At 52.8% G+C, this 16539-nt stretch overlaps 2 protein-coding genes across 5 annotated transcripts; one reads left to right on the top strand and one right to left on the bottom strand.

Annotated features, from left to right (window-relative positions):
• The first annotated feature begins 123 nt into the window (after window positions 1–123).
• CA9 (carbonic anhydrase 9) lies at window positions 124–7343 on the top strand. The gene is made up of 11 exons (XM_004372380.2): window positions 124–505; window positions 1764–1793; window positions 2037–2207; window positions 2374–2516; window positions 2602–2694; window positions 4683–4749; window positions 5581–5738; window positions 5952–6096; window positions 6228–6254; window positions 6690–6771; window positions 7143–7343. Exons 1-11 carry the CDS (start codon window positions 124–126, stop codon window positions 7207–7209), a joined length of 1365 nt encoding a protein of 454 aa, XP_004372437.1. The 3' UTR covers window positions 7210–7343.
• A 975-nt stretch (window positions 7344–8318) lies between these two features.
• On the bottom strand, window positions 8319–16283 carry TPM2 (tropomyosin 2). Of its 4 annotated transcripts, none has more exons than XM_004372291.2 (10): window positions 16111–16283; window positions 15887–16071; window positions 15320–15445; window positions 12238–12371; window positions 12026–12143; window positions 11861–11931; window positions 11337–11412; window positions 11098–11160; window positions 10681–10750; window positions 8319–8489 (listed from the first exon to the last, which is right to left on the bottom strand). In XM_004372291.2, the coding sequence occupies exons 2-10, from the start codon at window positions 15998–16000 to the stop codon at window positions 8407–8409; spliced, it is 855 nt and encodes a 284-aa protein (XP_004372348.1). In that variant the 5' UTR covers window positions 16001–16071; window positions 16111–16283; the 3' UTR covers window positions 8319–8406. The 4 variants fall into 4 exon arrangements, with proteins under 4 accessions (XP_004372348.1, XP_004372347.1, XP_004372349.1 ...); XM_004372290.2 differs by lacking the exon at window positions 11337–11412 and adding an exon at window positions 11647–11722 and having other exon boundaries at window positions 8338–8489; XM_004372292.2 differs by lacking the exons at window positions 8319–8489; window positions 11337–11412 and adding exons at window positions 9311–9646; window positions 11647–11722.
• Window positions 16284–16539: the final 256 nt, after the last annotated feature.

Raw genomic sequence — 16539 nt, 5'->3', positions numbered from 1 at the left:
AGGGCACTCTGTGAGTCAGCCTACTCCCCTCCAGGCTCTCGCTCCTCCCCAACCCGGCTCCAGTTTCCTATGCACGTACAGCCCTGTGCACACTGTATCCTGGGACACCCCACAGCCAGCCACATGGCTCCCTGGTGCCCCAGCCCCTGGCTCCCTCTGTTGACCGCAGCCCCTGCCCAGGGCCCTGCCATGCAACTGCTGCTGTTACTGGTGCTCCTGGTGCCTTCCCATCCCCAGAGTCTGCCCTGGATGCATGGGGCCCCCCGCATGGGAGGAGATTCATCTGGGGAAGATGATCCGCTAGGTGAGGAGGATCCAGATGGTGAGAAGGATCTGCCCAGTGAAGAGGACCCACCTGGAGAGGGGGAGCTACTTGGAGAGGAAGAGCCACCTGAAGTTGAGACTGACTCAGAGGAAGAGGACTCTCTAAGGTTAAAGGATCTACCTACTGAGGCTCCCAGGAATACGCAAGGTCAAAAAAATAATGCGCACAGGGAAAGAAAAGGTAAGTGGCCATCAGCCCTCCAAATCTAGGTTTCAGGAGGTGCATGACTCCCCCCACCATACCCCAGCTCAGGCAGGGATTATTCAGGGGAGGCGAACCAAAAACCAGTTGCGGCTGAGTCGACTCTGACTCACAGTGACACCATGTGCGTCAGAGTAGAACTGTACTCCATAGGGTTTTCAGTGAGTAATTTTGTGAAGTAGATCACCAGGCCTTTCTTCCAAGGTGCCTCTGGGTGGACTCAAATCTCCAACTTTTAGGTTATCTGTTTGCACCACTCAGGGACTCTCAGGGGAGGAGAGGAGTTTGTAATCCAAAACAGTAGCCTTTCCCAGTCCCAGGGGCTTCTTTACCAGTAGACCCCTTCTCCTTTCAGAGCTAGAAGGGGGTGAGGGGGAGACAAAAAGGGCACAGATGGAGATGGGGGAGCTAGAAGAGATGAGAAAGAGGGGGGAGGTTGGAGAAGAGTAAGAGATGAGGAATGTGCACCACCACCCACTGCCATCTAGTTGATTCCGACTCATAGTGACCCTATAGGGTTTCCGAGGCTGTAAATCTCTACGGAAGCAGACTGCCACATCTATCTCCTGCCAAGCCGCTGGTGGTTTTGAACTGCTGACCTTTCTGTTAGCAGTCGATTGCTTTAATCACTGCACCATGAGGGTTCCTTTGAGGAAAGTGCAAAGAGATTAAAAAAAAGGGGGGGGGGGAGGAGAGAAGTATGAGGGGAAGAGAAGAGGAAAGATTGAGAGTGGGGACAGAGGAAGAGCAGCAGGGACTTTCAGAGATCATCTCATCTGCAGTCTACAGATGAGGAAACCGAGACCCAGAAGGCAACAGCCATAAGGAACCTGGTCTCCAGACTCCCAAGTAGGGACTTTGGGAAAGGAGTTAGAGACCAGAAAGGGGAGAGAGATGAATGGGAAGGGTGGATGAGTAAGGGAGAAAGGAACAATGGTCTGATTTGGGCCTCGGACTGAGGTTCTTACCCAGTTTACAGACCCTAAGACGGCGCCAAACTGGTACCCCAGGGCCAGTAAGGTTTTTGTTTGGCCCATCCAGCTGTGGTTATTATGCTTGGCAGCAGTCTATTGTGCTTTACACTTGGCCCGCTTCAGGCATTTCAGTTACCTGCTAGGCCCCCGTCAGGCATCTGAGTTTGTGAACCTCCGTTGGTGAGGGGGGGCCCACCTCATTCTGGCCACTGGGGAGGGATTGGGCTCGAAGACCACCCTCTTAATCCTTCTTATTTATGCAGGGAATGACCACAGTCATTGGCGCTATGGAGGTGAGACAGCCACCGCCTACACAGACTCAATCTGGGTACCCAGGTCTGCTGCTGTGTCCCACAACCATCCCTGAACGCTGGGCGCCCCAACCACCGCTCCCTCCTCTGCCAGTCCCACCCACACACCAGATTTCTATCTGCCGCTCCAACGCTTGCTGCCCCACCCCTCACTTTTTATTCCCTGGTTCCCTAAAAGTACCTGAACTTGTCCCCACACTTCCTGACCATACTCTCCCACCCTAGGCGGCCTGCCATGGCCCCAGGTGTCCCCAGCCTGCGCAGGTCGCTTCCAATCCCCGGTAGATATCCGCCCGGAGCTCGCCGCGTTTGGCCCTGCCCTGCGACCCCTGGAACTCCTGGGCTTTGCGCTCCCGCCACTCCCAGAATTGCGTCTGCAAAACAATGGCCACACCGGTGAGGGGGGTTGGGGGGGTCTCAGGCCGGGCCTCAGGGAAGGGGCGGAGGCTGTCTGAGGGTGAGGAGTGGGGCCTAGGGAAGAAGACTGGTGGGCGAAGCTTGGGGGCTGGCCCTCGGGGGTGGGGCGGGGCAGGGTCCAGCTCACCGCCCTTCCCCACCGTAGTGCAGCTGACACTGCCTCCGGGGCTGGAGATGGCCCTGGGTCCCGGGCGGGAGTACCGGGCCCTGCAGTTGCATCTGCACTGGGGGGCAGCGGGTCGCCCGGGCTCGGAGCACACGGTCAACGGCCACCGTTTCCCTGCTGAGGTGAGCGTGGGGCTGTCTGAGGAGTGGCGAAGAGGCGGGGCTGGGTCCGAGATCTGGCCCACCCCTACCTGCGTGTCCTCTCCAGATCCATGTGGTTCACCTCAGCACCGCTTTTGCCGAAATTGATGAGGCCTTGGGGCGTCCAGGAGGCCTGGCGGTGTTGGCCGCTTTTCTGCAGGTACCAGCCCTGGATATCTTCACTCCCTGCTTTCCCACGCGTGCCCCTAGAGACTTCGTCCCAGCACACTCACCCGGACCCTCAGCTGTCATCTCAGTCATTAGTTCAGTCATTCATCCCCCACTGTGAGTCAGGTAAAACCCGCTGCTGCTGCCGCCGTAGAGTTGATTCTGACTCTTAGCGACCCTATAGGACAGGGTAGAACTGCCCTATAGTGTTTCCAAGGCGGTAATCTTTACAGACACAGACTGCCACATCTTTCTTCCGTGGAGCGGCAGGCGAGTTCCAACCTCCGACCTGTTAGTAGCCTAGTGCTTAATCGCTGCGTCACCAGGGCTCCCTGTGAGTCAGTTACTGGGCCACAAAAAGGAGTCCACAACCAAAGTGGGAGGCTAACATGGTAGACAGAGCCCCTGCGTGGTGCAAACGGTTAGAGCAGTAACCACTAACTGAAAAGTTGGAGGCTGGAGTCCACCCAGAGAGGCCTTGGAAGAAAGGCCTGGCAAGCTACTTCTAAAAATTAGCCATTAAAAACCCTATGCAAAACAGTTCTACTCTGACTCACATGAGGTCGCCCCCAGTCAGAATCAACTCCATGGCTCCATGGCAACTTCTTTTTTTTTTTAAACCTGATAAACCGGAAACCAAACCCATTGCCATAGAGTCTATTCAGACTCATAGTGACCCTGTAGGACAGAGTAGATCTGCCCTATAGAGTTTCCAAGCCTGCCCTGGTGGCGCAGTTAAGACCTCTGCTGCTAACCAAACGGTCGGCGGTTTGAATCTACCAGCCGCACCCCGGAAACCTTATGGGGCAGTTTTGCTCTGCCCTACAGTGTGGCTATGAGTCGGAATCAACTCAACCACAATGGGTGATCTTTATGGACGGAGTAGCTGATGGGTTCAAACCACCCACCTTTTGGTTAGCAGCTGACAGCCTAACCACTGTGCCATCAAGGCTCCTTTTAACATAATAGACATATTCAAAGGACACAGATAAAGCAAAAAAGATAGTCAGGGAAGGCTTCACAGAGGAGGTGGAACTTGAAGCCTTCACTAGTGGGAAAGAAAAGGCGTCTTCCACACAGAGGGGAAAGTATGTGCAGAAACTCAGAATTCAGGGAATGGCAGATGCATTAGAGTTGACATCAGTTAGATTTCTCTAATGCTCGTATAGTCGATAATTTCCCCTTTATGAAGTACAATAAAGTCTAGATAAATATTTAGTGACCTCTTTGGACCCATAATGATTGAGCCTTCATACACAATGGCTAGTGAAGGCCAGGAGAGTATAGGGATGGAGAGAGACCTGACAGCTTACTCACTGACTCCTTAACCAGCCTCCCAGCGCGAATTTCAGAGAAATGCCTCAGAAATAGCAATGTCAGGTGACCTTGTTCCAAAAGTCAAACGCATGAGTATTGAGGTGAATGCAGAGGTTACATGAATACAAAGGTGTATTATGGAGTCCTGTGGTGGGATTGTGGAGTATGTATGTACGGTGGTAGCTCTGAGTGAGACCGGAAATGTTATTAGGTTCCAGGTCATTGAGGGTTTGTATCCTAGTCAAGTTGCCCCACTTTCTTCCTGTTCTCCAATTTGCCATTGAAAACCAGTCCACCAAGCTTGATAAATTAGTTTGCAAAGTAAGAGTAAATACACTTTGAGTAATAATACTAAGATTTTTGGTTTCCCCAGCATTCTCAGAGCTAAGGAATGGGGGAAGACCGTGGGAACCCCATCTCACCTTTAGGCATCCAGCCATGGCCCTAAAAACCAAACCAAACCCACTGCCATTGAATCGATTCTTACTCATAGTGACCTGATAGGATTTCCTAGGCTATAAATCTTTACAGAAGCAGGTTGTCACATCTTTCTCCCAAGGAGCGGCTGGTGGTTTCAAACTGCCCACCTTTTGATTAGCAGTCAGGCGCTTTAACCACTGTACCACCAGGGCTATTAGTCTGTCTTGCACTGTCATCTCACAGGAGGGCCCAGAAGAAAACAGCGCCTATGAGCAGTTGTTGTCACATTTGGAAGAAATCGCTGAAGAAGGTCAGTTTGTTGGTCTGGCCACTAGCCTCAGTACCCTAGTTTATACAGAATTGCCCTTGGGGAGCCTGCCTCAGTTTGAGGGTAGATATGGACTCCCTAGCCTTCCGGAGGGGGTTGAGGTGTGAAGTGGCTGACCATAATCTTGATAATAACTAATGAAGCTGAACAGAGGCAGACAGGCAAACTGCTGCCCACAGGTTTTATGGTTAAAAACCAAAAACCAAACAAAAACCAAACCAGACATAAAAACAATAGTGTTTGGAACTTCAGGGGTTGAGTCTGTAGAGCTAACATTTTTCTGAGAACTGTCAATTTCTCCTTCGTAAACATTAAATATTTTAAATTTTAAAATAACTATTGTTGGAAGTCTTCCCCTTCTCAGTTACTCTGGGTCATTTTAAACCTCACTTATTTTACTGGACATTTAGGTTTAGCTAAACTGGAGGGGCATGCTTTTTGAGTTGTTGGGTCTATTTGTTTATAGTTACAAATATTTATATTTATTACAAGTTATTCAGCTCAGTTTTCCCTTTCAATTCACTGTGGCTTGAATCTCTCTCAGCATGTTATGGTAATACGCAAAGTAAGAGTAAAGACCCAGACCTAAGGAGCTCTTCTCACACTTTGTGATGCCTCTTCGTTTCCCCAAAGCCTTTTATTTTCTTCTGAGTTATATCTTGTGCTGAGTTAGTGGAAGGGACCCCTTTTAGTGAAGAAGGGATCCCAGGGAGGTGAGTTAACTTTGCTTCTGAGAGGTGAAACTGTACCCTTTATCCCAAAGCTTCAAGGGGGCATGATCTAGGTGGGACCCAGCACAGGTCCTCTCCACAGGCTCAGAGACTCAGGTCCCAGGACTGGATGTATCCGCACTGCTGCCCTCTGACCTCAGCCGCTACTTCCGATATGAGGGGTCTCTGACCACACCCTCCTGTGCCCAGGGTGTCATCTGGACTGTGTTCAACCAGACAGTGAAGCTGAGTGCCAAGCAGGTGGGACTGGAGTGGGGGGAGAGGTGACACAGGGAATGTGGGGGAAAGGGGATATAGGATGAGATGAGAAAGAAGAGGCATGAAGAGATGAAGGGGCCATGTGGGGAATTGGGGGGCAGATGAACGGTGGAGCCCTGAGGTGCTGGCTGTGAGTAGGCTGTTAGTTTCCCCTTATGCCATAAGCCCACCCCCACTGTCTACTGACCTCCGTAGCTCCACACTCTCTCTGACTCCCTGTGGGGGCCTGATGACTCTCGGCTGCAGCTGAACTTCCGAACCACACAGCCTTTGAACGGGCGAATGATCGAGGCCTCCTTTCCTGCAGGAGCAGACAGCAGCCCTAGGACCTCTGAGCCAGGTGCAGCTTTGTCTGGGGTCCCATATTGCCATCTCCCCCCAGCCATGGGCCCCTCATCATCTCATGTGTCTTCATTTGTCTGTTCTCTGAGGTCACAGCCCCCAGCTCTAATGTCTCCTTTTTCTCTTCAGTCCACCTGAACTCCTGCTTTGGTGCTGGTGAGTCTGGGGCCCCTCCTCTTGCTCCTGATGCTGGGGGACACCACAGGGGCTAGTCAGGGGCATGTCTGCTCCCTCTAGGATCCCTCTACTTTTCTGCAGACCTCCAACCCCAATATGAAGTGGTCAAACTATGGGGTTTCCCCAGTGGCCTCAGGGCAAGAGAAGGTCAGAATGAAGCTCCAAAAATCTAGTATCCACCTCCCCAAACAACCTCCTTTACTTGGTTTTAGGGAAGAAAAGTGGTGTCCGTCTTGCCCTCTTCCTGTGTATCCTAGCCCATCCCTTTGCTGGCCTCTTCTGGAGACTGAGGCATTGGGGGCTGCTGGAGAACTCTAGGCAGTGGGGGGGGGGGAGGACACACTGAAGCAGGCTTTGGGTGAGCCCCATGGACTCTCTTCACCCCCTGAGGCAGCCCTTTCCTCTCCCTCCCAGGTGACATCCTGGCCTTGATTTTTGGCCTTCTCTTTGCTGTTACCAGCATCGCCTTCCTTATGCAAATGAGAAGGCAGCAAAGGTATTATACTGACCCTCTCCCTAAAGTATAACACTTCCCCCTCATCCTCTATCACCCTACCAGGTGGCCGATCACCCACCGAGCAGATTGTGGAACACAGAATCATGTAAATTGCATGCAAATGAGATCACCCTGTGCCAGTTTTCTGATTAGGGCCCCTGGTGGTACAGATGGTTTTCACTATTCTAACCTAAAAGGTTGGCTGTTCAAACCCACCCGGCAGCACCATGGAAGAAAGGCCTGGCAATCTGCTTCTGTAAAGATTACAGCCAAGAAAACCCTACTGAGCAGTTCTACTCTGTAACACACGGGGTCACCATGAGTTGGAATTGACTCAACCACGGGTTTGGTTCTTTTTTTTGGTTGTATAGACACGTAAACATGGCCAAAGGAAGTGTTAGCTACCACCCAGCAGAGGTCACCGAGACAGAAGCCTAGAGGCCTGGAACTTGGAGAATGTACAGAAAGAAGCTGGCTAGAAGAATCTAAGGGGAAGCTGGAAAACTGTGTCCTTGCCTGTCTCTGTTACACCACTTCCTTTTTAACCTCCAAAGATTTTTGAAAATAAGCTTCTAATAAAATGTGTGGAAGGCACCTTTGTTCCTCAAATCAGGATGGTGAATTAATTTCCTCTGGCTGCTGTAACAAATTACCACAGAGTAAAACAACACACATTTATTCTCTTATCGTTCTGGAGGCCAGAAGTCTGAAATGAGGGCTAAAGTCAAGGTGTTGGCAGAGCTGGTTCCTTCTGGATGTCTGAGGCAAGAATCGTTTCCTTGCCTTTTTCAGCTTCTAAAGGTCACTTTCATTCCTTGGCTCACAGCCCCTTCCTTGCATCACTTCAATCTCTTGCTTCCACTGTCACATCTTCTACTATTGTCTTTCACCTTCTTGCCTCCCTCTTTTAAGGACCCTTGTGATTACATTGGGCGTACCCGGATAATCTAGAATATTCTCCTCATCTCAAAAATCTTAAATCACATTTGCGAAGTCCCTATTGCCATGCAAGGTAACATATCCACAGGTTCTAGGGATTGGGACGTGGACATCTTTGGGGGGGCACATTTTTCTGCCTACCACAGATGGTGTCAGGAAGGAGACAGAAATGACTAATACTGTTGATAAGACCTTGTATGTGTGTGTTCAGGAGTAGGGAGGCTGCAGCCTTTAGGCTTAAAAATCACATCGAGGCCTTTGGGCTTTTCACCTTGCCCAAGTGCAGTCTGTGTAGCTGCTTGCAGTTTTGCTTTCAGAACGAATTGCCTGGCACAGCTGCCTGCTGGGATAACGTGGTGCCACAGAAGGCAGCGCCTTTGCCCTGCAGGGGGTAAAGGCCAGGATATTCCCCCAGCCCTGCTGGGCTTCTCTGTTTCTCACAGCCTTCTATACCTCCTCCGTGAACCTAGCACCCCTACCCCATGGCCCCCATCAAGAAGGATGTACGGCCCCAGAGCATGTGCCCAGGTCCTGTTCATTTAGGGTCCCCTCAGGCATCCTCGCAACCACTTTGGAAGACCACCTGCCGCCATTACCAACACCAAAGAAAGGCTTACAGGGCCCTGTGATGCTGGTAACATCAGTTTTATTGGGTTGCGGGTGGCAACTCCAGCCTGGCTGGGGCAGGGCCAGCCCTCACAGGTTGTTGAGTTCCAGCAGGGTCTGGTCCAGGGTCTGGTGAATCTCCACATTCTCCTCCTTGGCACTGGCCAAGGTCTCTGTGAGGGGAAGCAGCACATGAGGAGGGGAGGGGTGACAGAAGGAGGGGACATGGGGGACAAACATAAGAGGGAGACATGGGGAAGCATGGATGGGACATGACAAATAGACATGGAGACATAGGAAGACACAGGATTCAGGGATCTGATTCTGAGGGCCCCGTGTCAGGGACTCACCAGGACAAAGGGAACAGAACAGATACAGATGCTTCAGGGAGGGGCCAGGGGTCTTGGAGATGGGGTGGGAAGGCCTAGTCATACACTAATTTGGTCTCCTTCTTCTGAAGGTTTAAGAAGTTGGAAACAGAAGGAAAGACAAAGACCAAGCCAGGAAAGGGAGGGCCAGACAGACAGGCAGACAGACAGACTTGAGGTAGAAAACAGACCTGCAGCTTCAGTGAAAGCCCCACGTTGCTGGCATCCAATATTTTTCCAAACTTCATCCCAGACCTTTCACAACCTCTTGCCGCTCCCCTGTACCTCGCCTCCCCACTTCCTTTCCAGTCATTCTATTAGATCCTGGAACCCCAGCTAGGTGCTCTGAAGGCCAGTGATAGGCCTCTAGGGTCTGTGGTAGGGTGTGTCTCTCAGAGGCACCAGTAGGGGGTTATGGCGCTTGATGGTCACACATGCCACATGCAGCAGTGAGCGTCAGGGTGTGACAGACTAGTAGTGGCCTGTGAGGAAGGGGTTTCAGTGTGGGACACATGCTTGTGGGTGGGCTCAGTGGTGGGGGGTGTCTCTAAGAGCCAGGGGTCTCGGGAGTCAACCAGTGCTCTGTGGGGTGATGGAAGTGCTCCCCGGAGGACAGGAAAACAGCATGGAGACCAAGTTAAGAGTTTATTAAGCAGCAGAGAGAGGTGGATATTCACGGGTGGTAGTGGGGGGAGATGGACAGAAGGATGAAGCAAGTGCCAGGGTGGGGAGCTGGTGTGATGGGGGCTCTCCCTAGGTTGCTTCCAGCCTGACTGTGCAGTCTCGCCAAGTTTTGCTCCTCCTGCCTGCCCCCTTCCCAATAGAGAGAATGGAAAGGAGAGGAGAGAGGGGGGCTGAGAGGCCACAGTGGTGTGGGGCTCAGAGAGAGGTGATATCATTGAGGGCGTTGTCCAGCTCCTCACTGATGGCCTTGTACTTCATCTTCTGTGCATACACTTCATCTGGGGGGGTCCGAAGGGAGGGGACCAGGTGGATGTGTGGGGAGAGGGAATGGAGGAGGGAAAGAGGAAAGGAAGGAGACAGGGTAATGGAAAGAGAAAATGAAATCAGAGACAGGTGGACAAAGACAGAGTGAGAGAGGCCAGAGAATAGGCTGGACAGCTGCCAGGGCTCCCTCCTCCCCTCTCTGCACCCCTCTCTTTTGTCCTTCTCTGTACCCCAAATTGGTTCTTCCTCCAGGAGCTCCTGCCTCCCCCAGGGACCTGGGGGCCCAGTGCTCTGGACAAGCAAGAATGCTTTCTTCAGGAGGAGGGTGAAGGATGTTTATGAACCAGAAAGGTCTAAAGTCCTAAAGTTGGAGATAGAATTGGGGCTTGTCTGAGAAGGCTAGAAGCAAGAGAAGTAGGAATCGTGGAAGTTGAAGAGTTACTATAGTATAAAATGGAAAGATATTTTAGGCACAAAGTTGTTGACAATAGTGAGAAATAGCCACAAACTAGCAAATACCTTGATGTTTGTTTTCTCCAAATCTAGCTTAAAATAGTATTTTCCATTAATGTTGTCACGCAAACCTACATGTTCAATCAAATAGCTCTCTATTCAAAATAGAAGTCTTTGTGATAAAGCTCTATTTTGTTGCCCTTGGAGATGAAATTGTCGAGATCAGTGCTACCCAAAGTGTAGTCTGTGGACCAGCAACAACAACATTGCCAGGGAGCTTGTTAGAAATGCACATTCTCCAGCCCAAAGTCAGTAATCGCTTTGGGGTAGGGCTTGGGAATCTGCATTTTAAAACCTCTCCATGTGATTCTCAGGCAGGCTAAAATTTGAGAAGCACTGGAGTGGATGGGCTACAGCCAGCTACAACTACCTGAAGAGCAGGCATAGCCCACAGGAGTCTGTGGAGTTTGTGGAGTCCTAGGTGGTGCAATCTTAGTTGAGTGGTGGCAAACACAATGCGATGGGAAGATAAGGGACACCAGGGATGCAAACCTCCTGAAAAAGGTTCAGGGGGCAAGGGGGAGTATCCTTTTACCTTCTAGGTCATCGATGGTTTTCTCCAACTTTGCCACAGATCTTTCAGCAAACTCTGCTCGGGTCTCAGCCTGGGAGTAAAGGAAGGATGGGGGAAATGGCAAAAAAAAATTAGACTCTCCCAGAGACCATCACCTAAGTCAACCTCTCTCTGTCCCTATCCCCAAGTCCCCTGCCACAGGCAGTCTCTGGCAGGAATTAGGGTGGCTTAAAGAGCCCTGGTGGCAAAGTGGTTAAGAGCTACGGCTGCTAACCAAAAGGTCAGCAGTTCGAATCCACCAACCGCTTCTTGGAAAGCCCATGGGGCAGTTCTACTCTGTCTTATGGGGTCACTATGAGCTGGGATTGACTCGAGGGCAACAGGTTTGATATTTTTTTAGGTTTAAGGAGGGACTGGGAATTGGAAGAAAACTCTTACCTCCTTCAGCTTCTCCTCCAGCAGTTTGATCTCCTCTTCATATTTATCTTCTTTGGTGGAATACTTTTAGGGACATACATACTCCATCAGTATATTGCCTCCATGAGTCCTTCATTTCTCCACTGAGCCCCACAGGCTACTCATAATCTTGCCTCCATGAACACCCTGCCCTTTCCTGCCTGGGCCCATCACCTCCCCGGCAGGACCCCCATCCTCACTGCCCTGCTACCCCCCTCTACCTTGTCTGCTTGGGCCTCCAGGGATTTCAAGTTGTTGGTAACAATTTTCAGCTCTTCCTCTAGGTCCCCACATTTACTGCAGGGGGTGTGTGGCAGGGTGGGGTGTGAGGGCACAGTGAGGCGAGGCAGTGGAGATGGCACAGTGAGGGAGGGGTGGAGGAGAGAAGAGAAGAGCAGAGTTGTGAGAGTGACAGCAGGCAGAGTTTGGAAGCCCCAGGCCCTTCCCAACACCTACAGGGCAGAGAGAGCAGCCTGAGATGGAGGGGCAGATGAGCTGAGAGAGGGCGCCACTGCCCAGAGAGGTCACTACCTCCTCCTCTGAGGCCATCAGGGACTTGAGGGCCTGGTCCATGGTTCGAAGCTCCTCCTCCAACTGCCTGGCTCGGCTGGGGGCAGCAGGCAGGGGTCAGAGGACAGTACCTGTCCCTATGGCCCCGAGCTTGGGAAACTGCCTCCCCACTGTGCAGAGTGTCCCACAGCCTCTGGCTCAGCCAGGTTTCACTTGCCACCCAGGGTACCCTTACCTTTCAGCCACCTCGGCCCTCTCTTCTGAGCGCTCTAGCTCTCCTTCCAGGATCACCAGCTTCCTGGCCACCTGTAGGGGGTGGGGGAGAAGGATTAGATCAATGGTGAATCACTGAGAATGTCTGGGGCTTGGGGGTGAGACGAAAGTGGGGCAGGGCCATCACCTCCTCATATTTGCGGTCTGAGTCCTCAGCGATGTGCTTGGCCTCCTTCAGCTGCATCTCCTGCAGCTCCATCTTTTCTTCATCCTTCATGGCCCGGTTTTCAATGACCTTCATTCCTCTGAGATGCAGGGAGAGGGGTGCGGGTGGGGTCAGGACCAGCAAAGACAGGCTTCCTCCCCGCTGGCCCACCGCTGAGGGCCTGCCCTGCCCACCTCTCACTCTCATCAGCTGCCTTCTCAGCCTCCTCCAGCTTTTGCAGGGCAGTGGCCAGACGCTCCTGTGCCCGGTCCAGCTCCTCCTCTACCAGCTGAATTCGGCGGTTCAGGGAGGCCACATCTGCCTCGGCCTGCCGGTCAAAGGTCAGAGGTCAGAAAGGCTTTGTCTGTCTTGGATGAGGTTCAGAGAGGCTCCAGAGGATGGCAGGATTATTGTCAGAAAGAACCTAGCCTTCCTGGCTTCTAGACTCTCAACCAATAGTCTTCTCCCAACCTACCCATCTTCTGTCCAGACTCTGGGCTGTAGTCAAACACTCATTCCTTGTCAAGCTCCACTCCCCTGCTACAGGCCTCTTCTGGCACTGTGCATAGTCTCCTGATGGTTCCTTGCATACAGGTCCCTATATCCCCCCTCCCCCCATCAGATACAGCCCAGATTCCTCCACAGCACAGCCTGGTCCAGGTAAGGTGGTGGAAGATTAGGCCAACCAGACCCCACCGCTGCTAAGGATAGCCAATCACACAATCAAGTTCCGTGATGTCACAGGCTGCCAGGCGGACTCCAAAAAACCGGCCCTGGAGGCGAGCCCAGGCTGTGTGGAACATCCATCACTGTAGCACAGGGCTCCCTGCCAAGGCCGGGAGGCAGCTGGGGGCAGGGCAGGAGCAGTGTGAGTGACAAATACTCAGTCCCTCATCCTGCAATAGGGAGGCAAAACCATGGAGGTTTGGGAAATCCATGAAAACTGATGATACCTGGGAAAAAGACATTGCAGAGCATGAAGGGGCCCAACACAGGAAAATGAGAATCGGTGAGGTAAGGTGTTAAGAGCATCGGCTCTGAGTCAGAATGTTGTCTTTGAGCCATGGCTCAGCCACTCAACACTTGTGTGACCTTGGGCAACTTATTTAGCCTCTCTAAGCCTCAGTTTCCTCCTCTATAAATTGGAGTTGACAATTGGAGTTGACAATAATACCTCTTCCTTCAGAGGGCTGTTCTGAGATAATACAGTGCTTCTAATACCTGATTAATCAACAGGACCGTCTGGGAGGCTTATCACACCAAACAGGTTCTCTAGCTCCATGTGAGACCCACTGAACTGGAATCTCCAGGATGGAGGCTTGACAAGTTTATCTTTTTTTTTTTTTTTTTTACAGCTCCCAAGTAATTCTGATGATGATTACTATCTAGCAAATAGTAAAACAAAATGCAGAAAGCAGTTGAACATACTGCCTACAGGGTCAGCACTCATAAACATTAGATTATCCCTGTCTCTCCCTCAAAGACGAAGACACAGGAAACCTGAAATTTAAGACTGGAAGAGAGAAAGGACCAGTGTAGGGGAATGGAAACCAAAAAAGAATGAGTGAGTAGAGGGGAAGAGATGCAACATCGTTGCCAGGTGGCAGCACTAGGGATAGAGGGGATGGAACGCAGGCCCTGGGTGGTACTGTAGGGCAGAAGGAACCCAGCACCATATATAGAATGGAGATTGTAGCTGGTCCTCCAGGTGCTGAAAGCACCTGGAGCTTCGCCACCTAAAGTGACAAGAACCCATGATGGGCACAGGGCCGAATGACTCAGTGTGGAAGGATTCTGGGGACAGCACTGGGGGTTGGGAAGGATGACGCTGGGGGACACTGGGGTCTACTCTAGAGAGAGATGAGACTCTATAAAAGGAAAACCCTCTTCGTGGTGGTGGGGCAATGAAATGACTCTGAAAAGCCTGGGAAGTCTTGCAGTCCTCATCACAGTACTGGCATTTGCCCTTTCCTATTCCTCAAAGCTCTTTCTGGTTATGGATACTGCTCTCTAACCAAAGGGTAGGAACTACTGTTCCCACTGGACAAATGGGAAGCTAGAGAGAAGGGAGAAACTGAGGCACTGTGTAAGTTAAGTGCTCTGTTCAAGGTCACACAATAAGTTTGGGCAGTGTTTCCTATCTGCTCCTGACACTGTTGCCCTGCTTCCCTAGCTCTGTCCCTCCTCCCCTCCTGCCCCCATCAAGCTCCTTGGGTTTCCAGTCCTGCCTCCAGCTGCACTGGGCCTTTGTTATTTATAGAGTGTCAGATGCCCAGGGTCATCTTCCCTAGCAGCTGCAGGTCAGGCCCCTCCCAAGTGCCAGGGCTGGTGGAGAACCAAAAGTAAAGGCTAAAGGTCAGAGAGACTCAACCCTTGGGTGGGGCAGGGGGGTTGGGGAACATGGAGAAGGGTCAACACAAACAGTGATGTCACCTCTGATGTTCAGACCCTGCTTTATGCTAATCCCTCCATACAGCCCAACCACAGGTTCATCATAATCTTAAAACGACCTGGGTGGAAGGCAGAGATGTGGAAACGGAGGCAGAGAATGGTTAAAGTATTATGCCCATATGGCCATTCTCCTACCTTAAGGTGGGGGTTGGGAATGGAAGAAGTAAAGAAGTCTGGTTGGGTTGGAGATGAGGGGTGGGCAGAGAAATCTTAGAGTGGGCAGGAACTGCCAAGTGGCTGCCTTGGCATCTGTGGCCCTGTCACTCTGTCCCATGGCCTGGCATGGTCTTGAGGATGACAGCTTAATGAGGGTAAATGAGGAACCATTAGAACCTGAGCTGGGGCCCTAGTGTACAGCAGGGTTGCTGGAGCTAGGAGTCAAGGCCAGGGAATTTCTAATGGCCCCTCAGAGTATAACTCAAGCCAAGGTCCCATCTTTGGATTCCTTTCCCTCCCTCGTCTCCCCACACATCTCACAAACGTAGCTGCAGTCTCCTCTCCATTTTCAACTAGAGGATTAATTGAGGTCGATGGTAAATTCTTACACCACTCACCACAATGACTCACTGCTTGATCAATGTGCATTCTAAAAGCTGGAACCGAACTGAATTACAAGGCGAGGTTCTCTGGGGGAAGTGGTAAGTGGTTTTCATTTATCCACTGGTTTGGATTATTTGTGCATGCTTGCCCTAGCACGGGTTCCTGAGAGGAAACCATTTCTGTCCTGATGCTGGGGAGATCTAGGTCCTCTTGTCCCCCAATCCCATGCATGGGGCCCCTCCCAAGTGCACGAACTCCTTCCACATCCCCCCGGCCCACGCTCACGTCAGTGGCTTTCTTCTCAGCCTGCTCCAGCTTCTCCTGGGCATCCTTCACTGACTCAGAATACTTTTCCACCTCGTCCTCCGTCCCCTTCAGCTTCTTCTGGAGGGCCTGCTGCTCCTCCTCCAGCTGGGACAGAAGGGCTTTGGTCAGCCAGGCCCGGGCAGGGGCCTGGACCCAGGCCCAGGAAGGAGACAGGGATGTGTGGGGGAGGAAGTGCTAAGAGTTAGATTTGGAGGCTGGTGCATAGAAGAGGGGTAGCAGAAGAGGGACAGTCCAGTCAGGGTGTTGGGGGGACCTGGAGGAGGAGAGAGAAAACTTCAAGTCCAAGGAGCAGGGCCCATCATTGTCCTACAAGGGTAGAAGTGGAAACTGGGGGTTGGGGCTCCCCAGGCTTTGGTGGGGGAGATGAAGGGTAGCCTGGCTAAGGCCCAGGGGTTCTGTGAAGGCCCAGGCCCCCACACTGGGCAGGAGAGCCTTGGAGAGCAGTCCTGAGGCTGGAGAACACAGGACAGGGGCCTACCCCGTCCTCGGTTGGGGGGAGGGGCTGCCCTGGGCCCAGGCCCCCACCTGCTTGCAGCGGTCCTCAGCTTGCTTCTTGTCGGCCTCAGCCTGCTCGGCGCGGTCGATAGCATTCTCCTTGTCCAGCTTTAGCATCTGCATCTTCTTCTTGATGGCGTCCATGGCTGCAGTGGGGGCGGGCCGGCGGGCGGTGCGGACCGGGCTGGCTGGGCTGGCTGGGCTGGCTGGGCTGGCTGGGCTGGCTGGGCTGGCTGGGCTGGCTGCACGACCACGCGCACAGGCGGCGGGCGAGGAGGGCCTAGCGGGACTGGGATGTCCCAGCCGCGCCAGGGCCTAAAAGGCGGGGAGGGACCGGGCGGAGCCGGGGGCCAGGACCCTCCCCTGCCGCGGCCCGAACCTTTTAGGGGCAGAAGCACAGCCGTACCCGGGTGAGGGGTGCAGCCGCCCCCTGCGCCTACCCTCTCCGGACCGCCTCCCTCGGGGCCCCGCCCCCAGCCGTCGGAAGGGAAAGTAGCGGGACCCTCGGCTGGAGAAGTCTTGGCGCTGCGGAGGGGAGGGGACCCTCGGGCTGGGGGCTCCGAGCTGTCTCTGAGTGACAGCCGGGCCCAGTGGCAGCTGCGGCTGGGGCCCCTGGGGCTATTTCGGGGCGTGAGCTCACGGCAGCTGCCCGGGCGCAGGGGCCAGCGTGTCCCCCCCTCAGC

This window comes from Trichechus manatus, unplaced genomic scaffold, assembly GCF_000243295.1.
Source record: "Trichechus manatus latirostris isolate Lorelei unplaced genomic scaffold, TriManLat1.0 scaffold00016, whole genome shotgun sequence".
Taxonomy (NCBI): domain Eukaryota; kingdom Metazoa; phylum Chordata; class Mammalia; order Sirenia; family Trichechidae; genus Trichechus; species Trichechus manatus.
The sequence above is the reverse complement of the archived record's forward strand: the minus strand, read 5'-3'. Positions and strand labels throughout refer to the sequence as shown.